Raw genomic sequence first — 17,431 nt, 5'->3', positions numbered from 1 at the left:
CTTGGTCCTTGAAGACCGCACAAGGCTGGCAGGTCCAAGATAGGTCAATAAAGACCACCTGGTCCGACCATTTTTGGGTGTGTGCGTATGTGTGTTTGTGGCGCCAGTCAGTAAGTAGTGAATTGTATAAGTGCTTTGTGCTGTATATATTTGCATTGCCTTGCTTTATTCGGTTTAAATCTGCTCTTCTGTGTTCCCCTCCCTGCCTATTATAAATGTACCCTTCTTGTTAAATGTTTTAAGCTCGTTCGTGTCAATTCCTTCATTGACTGAGCGTGTCGCGTGCTGGGGAAAATTAACACGGCCACTACCGTGGCCGTTGTAACGGGACAATTGGGACCCATGGAACTCTGCGCTTAAACCGCTCGGAATCGCACACTGAACGAGCTCGCTAAGCAGCTCGCTTCCGTACGAGTGCCGTCAAGGGTGGAATTCCCTAGTAGTTGGACCACGTGGGTATTTCGGTAAATTGAAATTGGCAATCGACCCTACCCCAGGTGGTCTACCCATTGGCGAATTTCGGTCCTATAGAGGACCTGTCGACTCTGGACTTATCCGGGGCGACGATCTGAATTCCGGGCGATCGGTCGAGCCGACTTGCGGTCGTTCCCGTGGCCGACGTCCCAGCCCCCCGCAACAGTATTACATATGCATACTTTTGCTTCATCTACGCAATTTTCAATTTCTATTATTTTTTTCCGGGAGCGATTGAGGCAGTGGTCTGGCCAATACACCACCATCTAATAAATGAACGTTTTTTTTTGGGGGCGGGGGGTGGTTTACTAAATAGTTTTCCCAATTTCTCAAGGCTGGATCGTGTGAGTGTATTGTGTAGCACTCACTCTTCCTGCTGATAGTGGCATGTATTACAAGCTGTAATGTAATAAAATATGATATGTCGATTCTCTGAAAACCTTAGACATTTTAAATTATCATGATCATTCGAGGTGCTTGATTGTTTGACTTCTATGCACTCCTACACCGCTGAACTGAATTATCTTAAAACTAACTTGGGCTCAGGGGTGAAGGGATAGAAAAGATACTGAGAGGAGGGATATACGTGGGAGTGGTTGAAGTGAGTGATTGGGTGACGTGGAAGTCTGTGAGTTGAAGTGGAGGAAGGCTTTGAGGGGAATTGGAGAAGGGGTTGCTGAGTATGTAGATTAAAGTGTGTGTGTGTGTGTGTGTGTGTGTGTGTGTGTGTGTGTGTGTGTGTGTGTGTGTGTGTGTGTGTGTGTGTGTGTGTGTGTGTGTGTGTGGTTTATCCTGGTTATATTGATGTCTGGAACCTGCTACAGGACAAGAATGCATGGGTTTTGATTGTTTTCACAAACGAGGACCTGACAGTGACAGACGTATGTGCAAGCCTCTTGCTCAATCGTGCGTGTAGTGTAACATGTGTCACTGTATTGCAGGCGGTGATGGTGTGACACAAACATGATGGAAATTCTTCTCGTGTCTGTGGCCTTTGTCCTGCTCTCGGCTGCAATTTTCTTCCTCCACTCCATTTTCTCTCTGGGAGAGGCATCTTATAAGAATAAGAATGTGGCCCATAAGCAGACAAAGGATGGAAAATGGGAGTCTGACAACACGTCCAGACTGCTTCGACTTGAGCGCAAGCGAAAAGGAAAGAAGCAAACTCACAAGAAGAACGAGCAGCATGCTTTGGAAGTGGCAGAGGCCGACGGAGAGATGGAGTTTCATTCCATCAAGGGTGAAAGAGCTGATGCCTTGCCCATTTTTGCCGATCGTATCAAGTTGGATTCTGAGGGATGTTTTGAAGCTCTTTCTTTAACATCTCTTGCGCAACTAGGGGCCTCGTCTTCGGTACACAATGCGAATAATTCACCGCGCATGTCCGACTTGATTCCGACTCTCGCCGACGTTGCTTGCATTGCTCAGCAGCCCGAATATGTTCGCAAGCAAAGGGAGGAAGATGAAGAAATGTGTAGTGGGTCAGATGACGCAAGCTCTGGAGTCCGTTCCAAACCATCTGACCCAGAGGAGCCTGCCAATATTTCCGGTCACCCAGGGGGCTTCACAGATCAAGACCAGCAAGACGTGCTCTGCCTGGAAAGGCGAAGAGAACCCCTGGAAGCATGTGATGACAATACCACGAGCAAACGTGCAATCGATATGCAAGCTGAGCCAACGACTGATGCCGAAGAGGTTGAAGAGATGTCCCAAGAGGAAACCAACGAATTTGTGAACGCCATTGATACCGATTTTTGTTTGAACAAAGAGGTTACTGTTTGTACTGGTATCTGGGCTGAAGCGCATTCTCTGAGCCAGGAAACAGGTGAGTGGGGGCGGGGGGGGATCTTTCAGAAGAGAAACAAAGGCTTCAGGTGTCATTGAGATGTATATAATGTCCAACTTCCTTTTGTAACCCCTGAGCCAGTTGTTGCTCGATTTACACTGTAATGTTTTGCATATGTAAAGTAAGACTAATGGTTGTTCCTCCACCTTTCCCCCCTCATTGTTAAAATTGAAACTCTCTCTGTGTCCCCAGATTCTACGAATCTTGCTCATCCGGAAGTTATTGAGGTATTGAGTGCTGCTGTGGGGGCAACGAGGCTGGGTGATGGTGCAATTCCACTGATGGAGATCCTCAGGAAGAAGTCTGGCATAACCTGTGATGTCTTGCAAGCTGTAAGGCCTGTGGATTTTGAAATTCAATAGATTTTAAAGGTTGAAACTTTTCCACCCTGTGTTTACTCGCATTGCAACATAACATAATAATGGAGGGAATATCGACTTCATCTGTCGATTTCCATATATTGCAATAACGGCCTGCCACATCCGATGGCATTAAAATGCTCACCTAACATGACATCACTTGATGTTTTGTTTTTGATATTTAAAGGTTGCTTTGTGATGCCATATTAGATGAAGTGAAAATAAAAATACTTCCTTCCTTCACTCTTATAACTGGAGAGTTCATAGAACATCTTACCCTGTACAGTCTTGAGGAAAAAAAAACGACAAGGGAAGAGTCTGCGAGCAGCACGTTTGACTGGTCGATATGACATAAAATGCCAAAATATTTTTCAGGAAAGTATCCCCTGTGATTAGCAGGGTACTTGGAAAAATGCCGCAAATATCGGGGCATTGTTTAATTTTTTTTTTTAATTTTGTTGACATGGTCTAGGCTCATGGAAGAGCGATGACATAGAACAAATCAGGATACAATATAATAAAAGGAACAGCATGAGAAAGGGGAAACAACAACAGCAGTGTGGAGGAGAAAGTGGTTGGAGACTGACAAACGAGGGATGTGGATAACAATGAGAGGAAAGGGAGACCGAAAAGGGTGGACAATTATGGCTACATGAGCAAAATTGTGTTTCACAAGTTTGTGATTTTTTTTTTTCTTTTCAAGGTCTGAAGAGAGGGAAGAAGCTGCTGCCTGATTGTCAGAAGGATGAGAGATGTCATGGCAGAGAGTTGAGTCATCAGCAAAGATTTTTCATCAGAGGATTTTCCAGAGAGACAGTGAGATAATTGATGAAGATTAGGAATAATATGTAGCCGAGAACAATGCCTTGGGGTACTCCAGCCTTGACGGGGAGAGAGATGAAAGGCTTCCGTTGAGAGCCACACATTGAGTGAGAGTTTAGGAAGTCAGTCATCCAAGAGTGGAGTTGGCCTTGGATTCCATAGGCAGACAGTTTGGATTGCAGGACAGGATGCCGGACTGTATCAAAAGCTCGAGACATGTCCAGAGAGACTGCTCTGATCTTATGTCTGCCATTGCGGACCTCCACCATTGTTGGGAGGGTAGAAGCAGCATGTGCAAGGTAGAGTGACCAGGTCTGAATCCAAATTGATGATCTGAGATGAGGCTGTTGGAGAAAATGAATGTTTTTGTCAACTGTGGTGATTGATTCCATGACCTTGCTGATGATTGGAAGTAAGCTAATTGGACTGAAGTTAAGGGGATCAGTTTTTGCACCTTTTTAACGTTATGGTGTGATGTTGACTGATTTCCACTTTCCCAGGTGGACACAGGAGACCCGTCCTGAAGTGTTAAAAAAAAAAAAAATTTTCAACCGCGAATGTCGAAGCAGGTCACACTTGATGACCCTCAAATACATGGGGTCCACGAATGACGAATAGTGAGGTCCGACAGTACTGCTAAACGGAAGGGTTTTGAAAGTGTCCAAATGGCGATTTGTGTTATACTATGTTCAAGTATATAATTGACTTGAAATAAAATTAATATTTTAATGGATGTAGATATGTCGATAAGCAAACTGACATAATGATGTTAGGGTTAGGGTTAGGGTCGGTAATGAAACCGAAAATAGTGGCCGGTAATGAAAAAAAAAAGCTTTTTTCGGAAGTTTACTGCCGTTGAGGCAGTGTCTTTCCCACCACCTTATTTGTCACGTTACATTAGTTCTTAGTTCCCGTTTGTGTCCTTTATGGTGTCCTGAAAAACCAAGTTTCCTATTTGGAATGATTTTTAATTTTGTTTGACTGCCAGACACAGACAGAATATTAATAATAATAATTGAAATGAAAGCGAGGGAAAAACCTTCAGAGTGTAGGCTTTATTTCACTTGATTGAAGCCGCTTCTACGGGCACATCAGGGGATACAGGTGCAGCAAGGAGTACAAATGTAGCAATGTATACATGTGCAGTAGATCACCGCAAAATAAATCAGCAATTAGCACGGAGTCTGGTATACTCTCAATTCTTACCATTCAACGAGCACCAAGTGGACCGCCGCCGTAAATGACAATGCCTCAGGGACAATCCCCCCGACCGCGCGGAATCTCGGCTTTATCTATCCCGTGTGCGAGCCGCGCGACATGTGATCACGCGTCACGACCTTCAATTCATCACATTCTCCCCGTCTTTAAAATGTAACTAGAGGCCCAACTAACGCACCATGATTACTTCAGCGCTATAGGAGTATACATTTCAAGCAGCGCGAACTATTTAAACTACAGAAGCATACATTCCAAGCAGTGAGGATTATTTTGAGTTGTAGGAGCATGGTAATGAGCATGGATATATGATATAATGAGCATATAGGAGCATGAGCATCGAGGATGCCGATAATCCCCTTTACAGATCGAGTCGGCGAGGGGGTTTTATCCGTCGACCTCTCCGGGAGTAAATGGCGGTTTCACTTGAGGGAGGCTTCCGATCCTCTTGGGGAGCCTCGACTCGTGCCGGGGATGACTCCTCGATCGCTCTCGGGTGGAACGCCGCAGCTCCGTCGCCACCATTCCCGGGTGGAGTTCCTGGGAGGGAATATCAAAGGGAGGAGTGCCAGATGGTGGTGTACCTGAGGGAGCCAAATGGCGAACTGACACGGTGGTCTCCCTGCCATCAGGAAGTCTGACATGAGCATCCTCTGGATTAGCATCGATGAGTTAGACCTCCTCCACCAGGGGTTCATACTTGCTTTGTCGTACCGGACGTTTCATTAACACTGTTCCGGGATAGATTAGCCAGTTGGGCACCGTTTGGCTGTCAACATAACGTCGCTGATGAGTAAACATTCGTTCGTGAGGAGTTGCATTGATAGACGTACAGAGCAAAGAGCGTATGGAATTCAGAGCGTCGAGAAGAGTAACCTCCCACCGCTCGGGCCCCAGCCCTCTCGATTTCAGCGCCAGAGTTATGGCTTTCCAAATGATTCCATTATATCGTTCCACCTGCCCATTACCCTGTGGGTTGTAACCCGTCGTTCAACTAGTTGCTATGCCGTGCTCAAATAGGAACTGTTTTAGCTCGGCCGACATGAAACACGGCCCTCTGTCTGAATGTATGTACGAAGGTTTCCCAAACATAGCGAAGAGGTCAGACAGACATTTCACGACAGTGCCTGAGGTCATATCCGAGCACGGAAATGCGAAAGGGAACCTTGAGTATTCATCAACAGTGAATATGTATCTGTTGTCTGTCTCGGTCGGCAGGGGCCCTTTGAAGTCGATATTTAGTCTCTCGAAGGGTGAAGTGGCCTTGATCAACCTGCCAGATGCCGCGCCATAGAATCTGGGTTTTAGTTCAGCACAAACAGGGCATGAAGCATTCATTTGTTTAATATCTTCGATAGAATAGGGAAGGTTTTGTCTGTGCACGAAATGTGCCATTCTGGTTACTCCTGGGTGGCACAGAGACTCATGGAGGTCTTGCAAAGCCCGACTGATTGTCGCCGAACAGTAGACCTGAGAGAAGGTGTCTGCAGCAGGGTTTTCCCTCCTGGGCCGGTAAACAATGTCGTAACTATAGCAAGCTAGATCTATCCGCCATCTCATTATTTTCTCATTCTTAATTTTCCCGTTATTTTTCCCATCAAACATGAATGCAACGGATCACTGGTCCGTGACGAGTGTGAAGTGGTTTCCCAGTAAATAATGTCTCCATTTAAGCAGGGCTTCGACAATAGCGTACGCTTCTTTCTCTATTGCTGAGTGTCTCTGCTCGCTCCCAGAGAGAGTTCTCGAGAAGAACGTGACGGGTCGGCCGGACTGATTGAGCGTCGCGGCGATCGCGTGATCGGAAGCATCCGTTTCCACCACGAAGGGCACCGAGCTGTCGATCGATAATACCACGGAATTACTGATATCATCTTTGAGGCTGTGGAAAGCTTTTACAACAGCGGCATCTGGTGGGAAGTTTTTGCAATGCACTAGGGGATGTATTTTTTCAGAGTATTGGGGGATCCATCTTGCATAGTAAGCGAACATTCCGATCACCCGTCGCATTGTCTGCAGGTCCTGAGGTGGGGGTAGCTCACGGAGTGGGCGCAATCGTCCAGGATCGGGCTTAATCGTGCCGTCGGCTATTGTGTAGCCGAGAAGATTAATTGACCTTGCCGAGAATACGCATTTCTCGTAGTTGAGGGTCAGATTATATTTTCTAGCAATGCTCAAGAATCTGTCCAGATTTATATCATGTTCCCCCCGATCTTTACCGCACACCGTGACATTGTCCAAGGAAACAAAAGTGTCTGAGGTTTTCATCCGAGATGATGTCGTCCATAACTCGTTGGAAGCAAGCTACTCCATTGGTGACACCGAACGGAATCCTCCTGAATTGATAGAGGCGTCTACCTGCCTGGAACGCGGTGTAAGGTTTGTCTTCTCTCGGATGGGAATTTGATGATAGGCGCTTCGCAAATCGATGGTGCTGAATATTTTATAATTGGCCACGCGTTCGACCATCTCGTCTATGCGCGGCAAAGGGTAGGCATCGAGTTGGGTGAAGCGATTGACCGTTTGAGAGTAATCGACAACCATTCGTTTCTTATGGTTCTGGCTGCTGGTCACCAACACCTGCGCGCGCCATGGCGAATCGCTCGGTTCTATAATACCTTCTTCCAGTAATCGCTTGGTCTCAGAAGTGATAAAGTTCATATCAGCAGTGGTATATCGTCGCGATTTGATCGCTATCGGTTTACAGTCCGGCAACAAGTTAGCAAACAGCTGGGGGGACGATACCTCTGCGGTGGTCAGAGCATTGAGAATTAGACGAGGTTTGCTTCCTCCAAAGGGTATTTCGACGCTCGCGTGCTGCTTGAGGACATTATGACCCAGAATTACGTCTGCGCATAAATCACGAAGCACCAGTACCCTTGCATCCCGATGCGTGTACCCTTTTACGTCCAATTCAACATTGCAGTACCCTCGTACGCGGGACTGTAGTGATGTGGCGGCCATGCATACCGTATTGTCTGTCGGGTGGATCTTCCATTTTCTGCCCTTCACTAGCGAGCTGTTGACGAAACTTTCAGAGCTACCGGTATCAATCGGAGCCTCAGCCATATGCCCGTTAATTCGTACGTTGATGATAACTTTGGATAGATTCCCCGGTGAAGCTGCTGTTAGTTTCTTTTGTGAGTCGAGAGCCGCAGAAGTGGGTTTATTTCTTCTAAGAGTAGATTTGCATAACCTGGCATAATGCCCTTTCTTGTCACAATTCATGCATGTGGCATCCCTGGCGGGGCATTTGTTGCGGAGTGTCTTTTGTACCCACAAAAGAAGCATTTACCAACCGAAGTAGTTGCTGAGGAGTTTGACGAGGTCTGGGTATCCAATTCCTCGGGTTTATCTCCATCCTCAGTGTCGGAGGTGCCCTGGGGGGTTCCTTGAGTTTCCGCCGTAGCAGCGTTCATTAGCAGCATCGGTGTCCCATATGACTCAGATTGCTGCTGAGCCGTATCCATTGCTCGAGCCTGGTCAGCTACCATTTCAAGAGTGGGTTGCGCTTTCTCCAGTAAGCGTTGCCGTATGGGGGCTGACCTGAGCCCTTGGATGAACGCCTCTCTGGTCGCTTCATCTCGGTGTTCCTCGGCGGTTACGGCCCGGAAACTGCAGTCTTTTCCCAACTGCCTCAGAGCTTGCAGGAACTGATCGATTGTCTCCCCGGCTGCTTGTCTGCGTGTGTTGAGAAGATGTCGTATGTACACCTCGTTCTTGCGCTTCACGTAGAGCGCCTGCAGCACGTCGATCGCTGCATCGTAGGTGTCACACTCCGAGAAGAGCCTGAATACACTGGGCGAGACATGATTCACAAGGGCGGCCAATTTGTCGGCTCCCTCTTCAATAATGGTCAGATAGTGTGAGAAGGAACGGAACCAATGCGACCATTTCATTTCTGAGTCAGTCGCGTTTGGGTCTGCGTCGAACCTCTCTGGTTTGTAGATCTTGTCCATCGTTGGTTGAGAGAGCCGAAGAGATCAAGTGAAATAAATTGAAATGAAAGCGAGGGAAAAACCTTCAGAGTGTAGGGTTTATTTCACTTGATTGAAGCCGCTTCTACGGGCACATCAGGGGATACAGGTGCAGCAAGGAGTACAAATGTAGCAATGTATACATGTGCAGTTGATCACCGCGAAATAAATCAGCAATTAGCACGGAGTCCGGTATACTCTCAATTCTTACCATTCAACGAGCACCAAGTGGACCGCCGCCGTAAATGACAATGCCCCAGGGACAATCCCCCCCTACCGCGCGGAATCTCGGCTTTATCTATCCCGTGCGTGAGCCGCGCGACATGTGATCACGCGTCACGACCTTCAATTCATCACAATAATAATCTATCTCTAATTCCAGCTGTGTGTGTGTGTGTGTGTGTGTGTGTGTGTGTGTGTGTGTGTGTGTGTGTGTGTGTGTGTGTGTGTGTGTGTGTGTGTGTGTGTGTGTGTGTGTGTGTGTGTGTGTGTGTGTGTGTGTGTGTGTGTGTGTGTGTGTGTGTGTTCGCTGTTTCTCGCCAACCACTGGTCCGATCTAATTGAAACTTTCCAGGTATATTGCTGGGGACCTGAGTATGTACCTTTTCAAGGTTTGATATTAATCGGACAAGTGCTTCCCAAGGTATGGCCATTTATTTACCAAACCAATGACTGAACACGTTGCTGCGTAGGCGTGGCCGATGCGCCATTTAGTTACCAATGACAGGACACGTTGCTGTGTAGGCGTGGCCGTTGGGAAATAGATCCTCAGCCGAGTTCCCCATTACGGGTTACAACGTACGGACTTCCGGATAGTGATGACTTGGTATATTCTAATAATTTCTCGATTTCTTATGCGCATTTATAGATAAACACAATGCCCCAATCCAGTCGTCGTTTACGAGAGCGAGGGAACGGCCTGTGTGGTTCTTTGAAAGTTTTTTTTTTTCTTTGGTTTGCACGTACGGCCACGCACGTACAGGCACGTGAGAGCGAAGGAACGGCCTGTGTGGTTGTTTCTGGCACTTGGTCTGAAGGTTGTTGTTTTTTTTTTTTGTTGTTGTTTTTTTTTTTTGCACGTACAGCCACGTACTAGTAATAATAATAATAATCTCTCTCCTCTCTACTGAATACAATTTGTGTACATTCGCCTGTGCAGGTACCAATGTTAAAACATTCCGAAGACTAGAGTCTGGTGAAAATTGGCAAGAATGACTGCAGCTTACTGAATACATTTTCTGAGTTTCTTCCATCTCGAGTCAGCCTGGCCTCAGTCACTCCTTTATGCTGTTCACTGGATGGATACAACACGTGTGTAATCTTGCATTGAAAGATTGTACTCTGAAGGTAGTGTCATTGACAAAACCCAAATTGCCCTTTGCACCTTACTCGTACTACTTCCCCGAGTCAGAGCTCTTGTACTTTTCAGTCACCTCATCATAATTTGCTCAATCATCAAGTTGGGGGGTTGAGTCCCACCCAGTGCCTCTCACTTCTTTGCATCACATGTAATCCATTTGAAAATTGTGGGATTAGCTGTGTGCGAGTGAATCGTATGCTGCAGGTATCAGTAGGTCTATTTCAAGTAGTTGTAATGAACAGTAGCTGCAAAAATGTGCAGACTCTCATAAACAGTATGGAAGATACAAGTTCCATGATCTTGCTCAAGCAGCAGTGATTTACTCTTGAAACTGTAATGTGCTGATGTTGATCAATACTGGCAGGCTTTTTTTGTTTTTTGTTTTTGCTCTTAACCATTTGAACTCTGAGCTCCTTGGATTTTTGGCTCCCCCACACTGGACTCCCTGCAGAAAAATCCAGCCGCTCGCGTATATATGGAGGTTTGAATAGTGGCTGGTAAAACAGCCACTAGGTTTAATAATGGAGGTTTGAATAGCGGCTGGTAAAATGGCCGCTGGGGTTGATAATGGAGGTTTGAATAGTGGCTGGTAAAACAGCCACTAGGTTTAATAATGGAGGTTTGAATAGTGGCCGGTAAAATGGCCACAAGGTTTAATAATGGAAGTTTGAATAGCGGCCGGTAAAATGGCCGCTGGGGTTGATAATGGAGGTTTGAATAGTGGCTGGTAAAACAGCCACTAGGTTTAATAATGCAGGTTTGAATAGTGGCTGGTAAAACAGCCACTAGGTTTAATAATGGAGGTTTGAATAGCGGCTGGTAAAATGGCCGCTGGGGTTGATAATGGAGGTTTGAATAGTGGCTGGTAAAACAGCCACTAGGTTTAATAATGGAGGTTTGAATAGTGGCCGGTAAAATGGCCACTAGGTTTAATAATGGAGGTTTGAATAGCGGCTGGTAAAATGGCCGCTGGGGTTGATAATGGAGGTTTGAATAGTGGCTGGTAAAACAGCCACTAGGTTTAATAATGCAGGTTTGAATAGTGGCTGGTAAAACAGCCACTAGGTTTAATAATGGAGGTTTGAATAGCGGCTGGTAAAATGGCCGCTGGGGTTGATAATGGAGGTTTGAATAGTGGCTGGTAAAACAGCCACTAGGTTTAATAATGGAGGTTTGAATAGTGGCCGGTAAAATGGCCACAAGGTTTAATAATGGAAGTTTGAATAGCGGCCGGTAAAATGGCCACTAGGTTTAATAATGGAGGTTTGAATAGCGGCTGGTAAAATGGCCACAAGGTTTAATAATGGAAGTTTGAATAGCGGCCGGTAAAATGGCCACAAGGTTTAATAATGGAAGTTTGAATAGCGGCTGGTAAAACAGCCACTAGGTTTAATAATGCAGGTTTGAATAGTGGCTGGTAAAACAGCCACTAGGTTTAATAATGGAGGTTTGAATAGCGGCTGGTAAAATGGCCGCTGGGGTTGATAATGGAGGTTTGAATAGTGGCTGGTAAAACAGCCACTAGGTTTAATAATGGAGGTTTGAATAGTGGCCGGTAAAATGGCCACTAGGTTTAATAATGGAGGTTTGAATAGCGGCTGGTAAAATGGCCGCTGGGGTTGATAATGGAGGTTTGAATAGTGGCTGGTAAAACAGCCACTAGGTTTAATAATGCAGGTTTGAATAGTGGCTGGTAAAACAGCCACTAGGTTTAATAATGCAGGTTTGAATAGTGGCTGGTAAAACAGCCACTAGGTTTAATAATGGAGGTTTGAATAGCGGCTGGTAAAATGGCCGCTGGGGTTGATAATGGAGGTTTGAATAGTGGCTGGTAAAACAGCCACTAGGTTTAATAATGGAGGTTTGAATAGTGGCCGGTAAAATGGCCACAAGGTTTAATAATGGAAGTTTGAATAGCGACTGGTAAAATGACCGCTATGGTTAATAATAAAGGTTTGAATAGCGGCTGGTAAAACGGCCACTCGGGTTAATAATGAAGGTTTCAATCACGGCTGGTAAAACGGCCACTGGGGCTGATAATGGAGGTTTGAATAGTGGCTGGTAAAACAGCCGCTATGGTTAATAATGGAGGTTTGAATCACAGCTGGTAAAATGGCCACTGAGGCTGATAACAATGAACAACAAAAATTTTTTACTGGAGATGTGTAAAGTGATTTAGACTAATTTGGGTACGCTGATTTCAAAAATCATAACCGTTCTGCTGTATCACGTCAGGATTTTCAGTAACAGAAATATTCCCATTGCCTAGAAGTCAGGATTTCAATGAAATTTACAAAAATTCATTTATTCATTTATTTCATCATGAATGCTTCAAAATTATAGAAATTACAGAAAAACTCCACTAGAATGTAATTAAAAATGCTTTAGGCATTTGGCTTTGCATTTGTGCTGCTCTGTGTCAGTTTCACGATGCAGGAACCAGCAGAAATCGCCCATCATGTTCGGGTTGTGCCGCCCTTGGTAATTTGTCTCCATGAGTGAAATCTCTTGGTGGAATCGCTCGCCGTGCTCGTCCGAGACTGCTCCCAAGTTGTCAGGGAAGAAGTTCAGGTGCTGGTGTAGGAAATGGATTTTCAGGGACATCCTGGAGCCAAGTTTCCTGAAGGACTCCAGCAGCTGCTGCACTATTTCTTCATAGTTGTCCGCGCGCTCGTTCCCCAAGAAGTTGTCCGTCACAGCTTTGAAGCTCCTCCACGCTGCCAGCTCTTTGGGGTTTAGAGTTGTCGGAAAAGTTTCGTCCTTCATAATCTGTCGGATTTGCGGTCCAACAAAGACACCAGCCTTGATCTTGGCCTCCGACAAGGTGTTGCCAAACTTTTCCTTGAGGAGGAAAACCCACGCCCATTCCAGGTTATGCCAGGTTATACCTGGCAGGTTATGCCAGGTATAAAACCCCACGCCCATTCAGATCCATTGCCCGTACAAAACTTTTCATCAAGCCGAGCTTTATGTGGAGTGGTGGAAGGAAAACCTTGGCTGGGTCGACAAGGGCGACATGCTTCACGTTGTGTCGACCAGGTACATGCTCTTTTCGCTCTTCCCAATCTTTCTTCGTCCAGTGATTCTTGTCGTCTCTGCTATCCCAGAGACAAAGGAAGCACATGTATTTCGTGTAGCCTGACTGCAGCCCTAACAACAGCGCCACCACTTTCAAGTCTCCGCAGATGTGCCAGTTGAAGTCATTGTACTTGATGGAATCAAGCAGCTGCCGCATAGTCTCATAGGTCTCTGTCATGCCGAACGCGTGAGCCAGTGGGACTGATGGTTTCTCGTTGCCATTGTGGAGCAAAACAGCCTTCAAGCTGTTCTTCCCCGAGTCGATGAAGAGGCGCCAGTCTGCAGGATCGTGATCACACCCAAGTTCTTTCAACAGACCGTTGATGTCACTGCAGAATGTCATCGTGTCTTCCATCTCAAAGAACTCAGCCATGTCTCTGTGACGTGCTCTGAACAAGGATATCTTGGTGTTAGGATCAAGTAGATTCCACTGCTGCAGCCTTGATCCAAGCAGCTCTGCCTTCGCCTTTGACAGCGAGAGATCTCTTACAAGATAATTTAAGTCTCCCTGGTTCAGAAGGTGTGATTCTTGAGTGTCGGGTTCAAAAGGTTCATCATCACCATCCTCTTCACCACTGCTTACAGCTATGTTCTGATCAGCTGGAGGTGTTGGAACGGGGTTCTCGTCATCATGAGGCACAGGTTTACGAGCAGAGACGCAGTCAGCGTACTTGATGTGACCTTTATTCTTCTTGTTGAAGCCGGCGATGCTTGTGCAGCAGAAATAACAATCATCATGATGATTCTGCGGCTCACGCGATATCATGGGCACCGCAAATGGCATGCTCGCGCGCTTGCCCACCAACCACTGAGTCAAGGTTGTGTGACAGCTTGTGCAGCAGATGTGTGGTGCCCAGCTCTGTTCTTGGTCCCCCACCTTACACCCGAAGTAGTGAAAGTAGGCGGCCTTCATTTTCACTGCTGTAGATATACTTCGCTGTTGATCTTTTTTGGTATACCGACCACAGACATAACAGAAGTTATCAGGATGATTGGTACAGGAACGCCTACTCATCTTTATCTGAAAGAAAGAAATATAACACAAGTTAACAACAATTGTACGAAATAGACATGTTAAAGACATATGTAAATTTCATTGAAATCCTGACTTCGAGGCAATGGGAATATTTCTGTTCCTGAAAATCCTGACGTGATACAGCAAAACGGTTATGATTTTTGAAATCAGCGTACCCAAATTAGTCTTAATCACTTTACACATCTCCAGCAAAAAAAATTTTTTTGAAATTTGTTGTTCAGTGTAATGGAGGTTTGAATAGCGGCTGGTAAAACAGCCACTAGGTTTAATAATGGAGGTTTGAATAGCGGCTGGTAAAATGGCCGCTATGGTTAATAATGGAGGTTTGAATCACAGCTGGTAAAACGGCCACTGAGGCTGATAATGGAGGTTTGAATAGCGGCTGGCAAATCGACCACTATGGTTAATAATGGAGGTTTGAATAGCGGCTGGTAAAACAGCCACTCGCGTTAATAATGCAGGTTTGAATAGCGGCTGGTAAAACAGCCACTATGGTTAATAATGGGGGTTTGAATAGCGGCTGGTAAAACAGCCACTCGCGTTAATAATGCAGGTTTGAATAGCGGCTGGTAAAACGGCCGCTGGGGTTAATAATGGGGGTTTGAATAGCGGCTCGTAAAACAGCCACTCGGTTTAATAATGGAGGTTTGAATAGCGGCTGGTAAAACAGCCGCTATGGTTAATAATGTGGGTTTGAATAGCAGCTGGTAAAACAGCCGCTCGGGTTAATAATGGGGGTTTGAATAGTGGCTGGTAAAACGGCCGCTATTGTTAATAATGGAGGTTTTAATAGCGGCTGGTAAAACGGCCGCTATGGTTAATAATGGAGGTTTTAATAGCGGCTGGTTAAACTGCCGTTGAGTTTCAAATTGTTAATAATCAATAATACTATTTACAATGAACAAGCAGCAGATGGCTGATGGTGAGCTCTGACAAAATAAATTGAGTTTTGAAGAATCCTCACCTGTACCAGCTTGTGACAGACCCATTCATAGAAGCAGCTCGGTCACAGCTTGATAAATATTAAAATACAAACCAATGTCACCCGCAGGGTGACCCGTATCTTGCCAAAAGGTGACCACGTGTTACTTCTTTAAGGTCACACTGAGGTGAACAGAGCTGCTATCCACCAGGAGCGACTCCTTGAGGAATATCTGCCTACGAGAGATTCCGATGAGAATCGTTCTACAGAGTAACCACAAAAAATATGCTTTTGCCTCATAACGTCACCAAATCACGTCATAATGTCTCAAGCTTGACATATCTAGAAAGCACTCATCGAGATGTTCAATTTAAGGTACTACACGATATGGTTCCTAAAACTTGAAAATTTGACCTTGGGGTCAAATGTGTTTGACCTTAGGCACTAACCATGAAGGTCAAGGCCACCAAAAATTAATCAGCTGAGCGCCAGACCATGAACTATATTCCCATGAAGTTTGAAGACTATCCAATCAAAATTACTCAAAAAATAAGGCTTTTGTCGACTCCCCTGATTTGCGACAAGTGACCTTGACCTTCAAAATTTTGTGCACTGAAAGGGACCTCTATAGGCCTCTGATATGCGAAGTTACAAAAATTTCCAATGATAACTGTGCTCTGCAGAATTTTTTTATACGTGATTACAGACAAACAAAAAAAAACAAAAAAAAACATACAAGCTGGCTAACATATCTTGCAAAAACTTCGTTTTGGCAAGATAATTAATGTCCTTTCTATTTATTTCACCAAGAAGGTTGCATAAAATCCTGTTATTTGTTAGAACAGAACATCTACGAAGAAAAGTTTTTGTTTTGGCCAAATCGGCCAGATTACTAACGTGCTGTACAGCTCGGGCTGCGTGGCTCATCACGGAGCCGGCGCATTGACCGGTGCGGGTCGCCAGGGGCACGGCACGGAGTTCGTTGTAAGGCAATTTATGTCACGGTGCTCGGAGTGAGACGATTTAGCAGCTTGGAACCATCTGGCCGGAAGTGCAGTGGAGCCGCTTCCGGTCATGGAGGCCGGCCCGTGTGCTGGCCGGGGTCCAACCAGAGCGCCCGATTCGGGTGATGACACATCGCTTCGGGTCATCGCCCCCGCCCTGCACCACTGGATCTTCAAAAGGACAGGTCGCGGGGTGGTTGAGGAAGAGCTATCGTAGTTCCTGGGTCGTTCTTTCTTCGTTCCTGCCGGCTCGTTCTGCCCGGCTTTGGATCGATAACTCGGCCTTCTCCACCCAAGTCCCTCCCTTCACGGTCGCGTCTCGTTCTCTGGACCGATGCTAGCTGCACGAAGTGCCACGAAGCAAGAGACGACGCGCCAGCTGTCAGGGAGGTATCGCCCAGTGGAGCATCCCCCCAAAACGTATTTGTGGCACGATCGGGCAATCGTGCAAGATATTCAGAGACCGTTACCCTCGTGTGTGTGTGTGTGTGTGTGTGTGTGTGTGTGTGTGTGTGTGTGTGTGTGTGTGTGTGTGTGTGTGTGTGTGCGTGCGTGTGCGTGCGTGCGCGTGCGTGCGCGTGCGTGCGTGCGTGCGTGCGTGCGTGCGTGCGTGTGTGTGTGTGTGTGTGTGTGTGTGTGTGTGGTTTTTTTTTTGTTTGTTTGTCCTGGCACCTGTCCTCATAAAAGATTATTATTATTTCGGGTTAAGGCTGTTCTGTGTCTGCTTTTGTAAGTTGCTTGTACATTATCACACCTCATGCTTCTTTCTATCCCTGCATGACACACACAACAATAAAACTACCTTCCCTGTGCCACATAACTTTCCTTGCTTGTTTGTAAATAAATTATTACTAGAAATGTTCCCAGCTCGTTTTTGTCTGTTCCTTCATTGATCCAGCATGGTCTGAATCCTAGCTTAGTCAGGGCTTTATTCCCAACGATCCGTTCCTTTTAGCTGGTACTTCCTTGGATGCAACTGAGCAACACTGCCGATCCGGTTCGGCCAAGGCGTACCGAGGGCGTGTTCCCTGGTAATTAAATCACGACATTAATTAGGTAACCCGGTTAACCCATAGACGGGATGACCCGAGGTCACGCGGTTGAGTTATTGGCGTTCACGGTCGGTTAGCGACCTGCAGCGTCACAGAATTATCCGTGTGCGACGGCCTACAATTCTGGGGAGTTTGGTGGGAACCCAAGATCACTTCCCCCCCCCCTGGTGGTCTTCTCACCCGACCCCCAGCCCACAATATATATATCACGATATCTCAAAATGTTGACGAGTTATGACAAAACAAGGTGGATGAGTTGGTTGGGCGACAAGAACAAGCGGGTTAC

General features: G+C 46.1%; 2 protein-coding genes across 9 annotated transcripts in view; one reads left to right on the top strand and one right to left on the bottom strand.

Annotated features, from left to right (window-relative positions):
• Nucleotides 1-17,431, top strand: part of LOC147020633 (uncharacterized) — a 49,303-nt gene that overhangs the window by 12,374 nt on the left and 19,498 nt on the right. For all 8 annotated transcript variants that reach the window (XM_085896169.1, XM_085896173.1, XM_085896172.1 and 5 more), the window contains exons 2-3: nt 1,416-2,299; nt 2,513-2,652. In XM_085896169.1, the coding sequence (XP_085752295.1) occupies nt 1,438-2,299; nt 2,513-2,652 (1,002 nt within the window). In that variant the 5' untranslated portion in view covers nt 1,416-1,437. The remainder of the gene's footprint in view (nt 1-1,415; nt 2,300-2,512; nt 2,653-17,431) is intronic.
• Nucleotides 4,544-17,431, bottom strand: part of LOC147020634 (uncharacterized) — a 31,941-nt gene continuing 19,053 nt past the window's right edge. The window contains exon 2 of the mRNA XM_085896175.1: nt 4,544-8,778. Coding sequence (XP_085752301.1) covers nt 7,941-8,675 — 735 coding nt within the window. The 5' untranslated portion in view covers nt 8,676-8,778 and the 3' untranslated portion in view covers nt 4,544-7,940. The remainder of the gene's footprint in view (nt 8,779-17,431) is intronic.

The sequence above is a fragment of the Eptatretus burgeri genome, chromosome 9, assembly GCF_056783735.1.
Source record: "Eptatretus burgeri isolate ZD-2024b chromosome 9, Ebu_testis_v1, whole genome shotgun sequence".
In the NCBI taxonomy this organism is placed as follows: Eukaryota; Metazoa; Chordata; class Myxini; order Myxiniformes; family Myxinidae; genus Eptatretus; species Eptatretus burgeri.
Note: the sequence above shows the minus strand (reverse complement) of the source record. Positions and strands in the feature narration are given on the sequence as shown.